At 59.3% G+C, this 6000-nt stretch overlaps 1 protein-coding gene across 6 annotated transcripts in view; it reads right to left on the reverse strand.

Moving 5' to 3' along the window:
- CPEB2 (cytoplasmic polyadenylation element binding protein 2) overlaps positions 1–2730 on the reverse strand; it is a 70104-nt gene extending 67374 nt beyond the window's left edge. For all 6 annotated transcript variants that reach the window (XM_040625074.1, XM_040625072.1, XM_040625070.1 and 3 more), the window contains exon 1: positions 1030–2730. In XM_040625074.1, coding sequence (XP_040481008.1) covers positions 1030–2730 — 1701 coding nt within the window. The remainder of the gene's footprint in view (positions 1–1029) is intronic.
- Between the last annotated feature and the right edge of the window lie 3270 nt (positions 2731–6000).

Here is a 6000-nt window from a genome sequence, read left to right on the forward strand (position 1 = left end):
TATTGAGAAGATAACAAAACAAGAGCTTGAATCATAAAGGACCCGGATGAATAAAAAAACCCTGCCCGGTGTTCTCATAATTGCATTATCCGCTTCAAATATACATACCCCATAATTCAAGAAAAGGTAAGGCCACCAAAAAAATGGGAGTGCACCCTTTGACGTGTATAACACGAATCCCGGATTCAAGTTTAGTTTTGTCTTAAAGCCACCAAATATTCCTCACACATGAAGAGGCGCAGAAACTAACCCAATCTCGGAGCACCTCGGCTGTAACCGAGTGAGCCCCCGCGGGCCATCCTCTCTACAGTCGTCTGACAGCTCGGGACCGAGCCCGCGGCGCGGCGGCCGCCGCTCTCCCGACGCCGGGCCCTCGGCGGGCGTAGCGGCGCGGCGGGCAGGGCGTCCCGGCCGGCCACCGCCTCCCCGGCCAGACCTTGCCCGGGCCGGTGCAGAATGAAACAGACTCGATAGAAGAAAGCCTTTCCGTCCGTCCCCTCATTGGACGACCGGGAAGAGTCACGGGCTCCCCACACGCACCGTCTGCGGTGATCATGTTCCTCCTTCCCAAGTTCGCTTCCCACGACCGCTCGTCCGAGGCCGCCGCCCGAGCCCCCCGAGCCCGCCGGCCCTGAGTCCCCCGCCCGTCCTCGCCGCGTCTCCCGGGCTCGCGGATCGCGGACAGGGGCCCTCCGGGTCACGGGCGCCCGCTGCGAGGGACGGCCGAGCCGGCGCACCCGCCCGCCGCCGCCCTCGGTCCGGGCGCCATTCGGCCCCGGCCCCAGCCCCCACCGCCGCGCCGGGCGTTCGAGGGGGCGCCCGGCCCGGACGACTTCCAGCGCGACCCTCCTACCCGAGCCTCGCAGCCCATGGTGGCCACTGCCCGCCCGCCCCGCTGGGGGCTGGTATCCCGAGTCCTGTCACCCTTCTCCGCCCCCCCCCCCGCCAGTCCCACTCTCACTTGGGCGAGTGGCCCTCGTCGTCCCCGGCCCCGGCCCCGCGGCTCAGCCCGGCCGCCGCCCGCCGTACCTGGTGGTGGTTGTAGGAGTTCCTCTGTTGCAGGAAGGCGGCGGCCGCCGCTTGGTGCTGCTGCTGGAGCTGGGGGCTGACCGGCGACCTCCGGCTCTGCGGCTGCTGCGGCGCCGCGGGCGGCGGGGGCTGCTGCTGAGGTAAATTCATGGCGGGCGGCGGCGGCGGGGGCACGGCCGCCGCCGAGAAGGGGCCGCCGAAGCCGCCGCCGCCGCCGCCGCCGCCACCGCCACCGCCGCTCGCCGGCACGCTGAGTCCCGCGCAGCCGTGCGGGGACACGGGCGAGAAGCTCGGGAAGAAGGCCGGGTTCATGGACGACGGCAGCCCGGGGTAGAAGCCGTTCTCTGAATCGGGGCTGGGCGGCGGCATGGCGCTGAGCGAGCCTCCGCCGCCGCCGCCGCCGCCACCCGGGGTGGCGGCCGAGGAGCCGGGCTGTTGCGGCTGCGGCTGCGGCGGCTGCTGGGGCGGAGGCGGCTGCTGCTGCTGGGGCGGCGGCGGCTGCTGGGGCTGGGGCTGGGGCGGCGGCGACGCGGTCTGCACCGACCAGGGGGTGCCGAAGCCGGGCAGTGGCGGCGGCGACGCGGAGCCGCCTCCCCCTCCGCCTCCGGGGGGCCCCCCGCCCCCGCCGCCGCCCGGGTGCGGAAGGTCCGGGCTCTGCAGGCTGCTGAAGGCGCCCGCGCCGAGCGCCCCGCCGGGCAGGAGGTTACTGGGACTGTTGAGCAGAGGGTGGTTGGGGGACTCCATGGAGCACGGCGCGGGGTTCACCGGCGGCGTCGAGGGGGCCAAGCCCGCATTGGAGGGCTCGGCGGCGCTGCCCTCGCCCGCGGCCGGGGTCTTGCGAGGGCTGCCCGCGCCTCCGTGGCGGCGCCGCGGGGCTGAGGGCGGCGAGGGCTGGAGCTGCGGGAGCGGGGGCAGGTCGGCCGGGCGCTGCCGCGGGGCGAAGTCCTGCGGCGGGAGGTGCGGCGGGTGCGGTACGCTGAACTGCTGCTGCTGCTGTGGCTGCTGGCGCTGGGCGAGCTGCGCCGGCTGGAGAAGCGGGCCGGGCGGTGGCGGAGGCGGTGGCGGCGGGCTGAACCGGCCGGGGCAGTGGAGCGGCGGCGGCGGCGGCTTCGAGTCCGGAGGGTGGGGAAGGTGGGGAGGGCTGAACTCTTTCCTCTTCTGGCTGCTCAGCTGCTGCTGCTGCCGCTTACTGAAGTCCTGCGGGGAGGAGGTGCGGCAGCAGCAGCAGGAGGAGGCGGAGGAGGAGGAGGGGTGGTGCAGACTCAGTTTGAAGTCCTGGGAGGGGAGGAGGTGGGTCACACCCGCGTTCGTGCCGCCGCTGGGGTGGTGGTTGGGGAGTTTCTCCGCGGCCGCCGCCCCCGAGAGCGGCCGCGCCGGCTGCTGTGTCAGCCCCAGCAGCAGCTCATCCTGCATGGTCTGCTGATGCGCCAGGAACGGGGAGGAAGAGGAAGCGGCGGCGGCCGAGCTGCCCGCGCCGCCGCAGCCGAGGGGGATAGGAAAGGGGGAGGCGGCCTCCGAGACGCCGGTGACAGGCAACGGCGGCGGCGAGAGCGGGCCGAAGGGCGTGGCGGAGGACTGCGGGGCAGCGGCCGCGGCGGGCCCCGCGGCGTAGGGACGGTACGCCCCGCTGCTGAACAGGGACCCGGGGCTGCTGCTTCGGAGCGGGGCGGTCTGCAGCAACCCAAACCCGAAGTCCCTCATTTATCAGGCCGGCGGCAGCGGGAGGAGACGCGCCCCGTCCGCTGCCCCGCCTAGGAAGCCGCCGGATCTGGGGCGGCACGGCCGTGGTGGAAGGAGGGGGAGTCAGTGAGAGGGACACCGTGACTGAGCCAGGGGCACCTACTTAGGCCCCGCCAGCCCTCGCGGCAGTCACCGCCGCCTGCCGAGACCGGCTCGGGCACCGCCGCCGCCGCCGCCGCCGCCGCCCTCGCCGCTTAAGAACTCCGGAACGTGCGTCAGCGCCACCTCACAATCGCACCGCCCCCCGCGGTGCGTCCCGGCACGCGCGGGCGCGAGGCCGCCGCGCCCCCGCCGCCCCGCCCCCGCCCCGCCCCTCATTAATATGCAGGCTCGGCCGGGTGCGCGCTTGCGCTCCCAGGAGGGCAGGGGAGCGCGGGAGCGAGCGGCGTGTCTCCTCGCGCCCCTACGGTATCCAGGGAAAAAGGGAGGCCGGTGGCGGTAGCGGGCGGCCGACTCGAGTCTGAGCGCCCGCCGCGCGCGCGCACAAGGGCGAGCGCGCGCGGGCGGCGCCGACGGTTCCTGGGCAACGGCCCCTCCCGGCGCGGAGTCCGCGCAAAGGCTGCACTTAGTCGCACGCGCTCCGCCCCGCCCCCGTCGCCCTCGCGGCCCCGCCTCCTTCCTGTCACCTCCGTCCCACCTCGGTCACATGAGGTTTGGCCGCTGGGACGCGGGCTTCCCGGGGCTCTGCTCCCCGCGGGGGAAACTGAGGCCGGGGAACCCGACTGGGAGCGGCTCCGGGTCGCGGCTCCCGGTCACGGTGGTCGCCCGCGGCCTGCACTTTGCGAGCGCAGGGGGGACGGCGGCCCCTCCCGCCCTTCGGGCTCAGACCGGGGGTCCTTAGGCCAGCTAGGTCTTGTGGGCACTGCCTGCCTGGCAGACCACTGAGCGGCTCTCTGTCCAAGCCTCTCACGCCCTACCACGTCGTCGCCCTAGAAAGCGCCTTCTCGGGCTTGTGTTTGTTTTTAGCTTCTCGTGCTGCGTGCTGTTTGGACCTTCCTGCAGCCGCTTGAAGGTGTTTTCTGCAGGGCAGACATGAAGCCCCAGCTGTACACCAAACGTTTTCACTTAGGCAATGAGGAGCAAAGTCCCAGAAACCTAACCGGGCTCCGTGATGGCTGTCTACACACACATATGCATATAATAGGTTAGGAGGCGAGCTCCCGTGGTAATCCTGGGCCAGTTCCAAGCCTTCGTACTTCATAAAACCATTTAATGTGCCATCATCAGGACTGCGGTGTGTGGGACTTATGCCCACCACATTCGTTCTGGCTCCCCTGTCCCTGCCCCCCTAGGGAGACTCAAATTTAAGTATTTCCTAAACTTTATGAGTTTTCAAGGGAGAAAGATTTCTCCCATCAGAGAAAAAAGGAGGTTCTGACTCAGCAACAGACTTGTTGAGGCTTGCAAAATGGAAGGGAAAAAAGCTTTCCATGGTGGAGCTCTTGTTGGATGCAATAGAAGAGGAACTAATCCTGTGTATTTCCTTTTCAAAAGAAGCATTTAACAGAGAAAAAAAAATATGTGAGGGTCTAGATAAAGAATAACGGAATGATCCTGTTTTGCAATTTTAACTTTTTCTTAGCACTTAGAGAAGTGAAACTATTGAAAGAATCCCAGAATACAGATTAACCCCAAAAGCAATAGAGGGGGTGTCCAGACTACTTGATTTTTAAAATTCTTTTTGTAGTTGAGATATAATTGACCTATAACATCGTATTGGTTTTAGGTGTACAACATAATGATTTGATATATCTATATGTTGGGAAGTAATTATCACAGTAAGTCTAGTTAACATCCACCACCACACATAGTTACATTTTTTTTCATGTGAGACTCTACTTGATTTTGATCTACAACTGGACTAAGATTAAATAGTGTTCTAGATTATAAAGGTATACTCCTATGGAGGTAGGCAGAGTGTACATTTTCATGAGTCTAAATTCTCTTTTCAATTTTATTTCTACTTATTTCAGTATTTCTAATTTATGTAAATCAGAATAAGTATGGTAGAAAGAGAACAACATTGCAGAAGGAAAATATGTTTCATGTATTATGTTTATGTCTGATGTCCTGTCTAATGAACTTTGATATTGCCTTTACAATAGGAGAAAGTATTCTTAAAAAACTCAAATTGTTCAGAAATTGGTCAGGTGTATAGAAAATTGGTTCGAGTTAATAATCTCAAAACCATTTTTAACAATCAGGCAAAATATAGAACTGGAGAAGTACTCTTATTATTCTGAATTACAATGTCTAGAAAATAACTTGAGTTCCTTACAATTAAAAATATAAATGGCCATTTCCATAGCACCTATTGACATATTCTTAACTATTATTCATTAATGTATTTTACAGGGAAAAACTGCTTCACAACTAAAGACTTTAAGACTGTCTTAAAAATGAACACATTTTTTTCTAAGTGAAGTTATATTTGGAATCATCTGCAGATCCAACAACAAATCTTGAAAGAGGAAGAAAATATAGGCATGAAAATTAGCTCAATCATCCACTAAAATTGCAGTTAGTGTAATGTAGGGAGGAGTGAGAGCATACATTTACAAGCCAAATGCTGCCATTCTGAGCTAAAGTTTGAATAAAAACAAGATTTCTTGGTGTTCTAATACTGGTTTTGTTTTGGAGGATTTAGAGATCTCCAAAACAGAGAAAAGCCATCACGTTTAGTATTATGTAATAAGGTCAAATTTCATTTTAAGTACACTAAATTCCAAAATCCATCTGCCAGGCCGCTGCTCACCACTTTAACATCTCAGAGTGTTGTGAGGACCACATTTTTTTATAGAGAAGAAAGTTACATCCTGAAATCTCTATCTTTTAATTCGGTGATCATGCCATCATTGAAAATATTCAAACAGAAAGGTTTCTGATGGTGGAGGTGGAGGTGGGTGAGAGGGGAGGGATTGTGGTCCTCTAGCAGCTCCAATGCCAAAATCTTATGAGGCTATATTCGATGTTGACCATATGATCGTTAACTCAGTCCCTGACCTTATTCAACAGTCTCTTGTTCATTTCCTACCATTGTCCTGGGCCAGTGTTATAAAAAATATTTTCGCTAAAACCTAGGACACACATATACACTCGTGCACCTGAAATAAAGCTTTGAGCAATTCGTACTCTTTAGCCATGCAATAAACTCTATTTTTAAATTCTATGTACTCTGTTAAATCACTAAATTGATCTCAAATCACTAAGTTGATTTTAAGTTCCATGATT

This window comes from Ursus maritimus, unplaced genomic scaffold, assembly GCF_017311325.1.
Source record: "Ursus maritimus isolate PB19 unplaced genomic scaffold, ASM1731132v1 scaffold_8, whole genome shotgun sequence".
Lineage (NCBI taxonomy): Eukaryota > Metazoa > Chordata > Mammalia > Carnivora > Ursidae > Ursus > Ursus maritimus.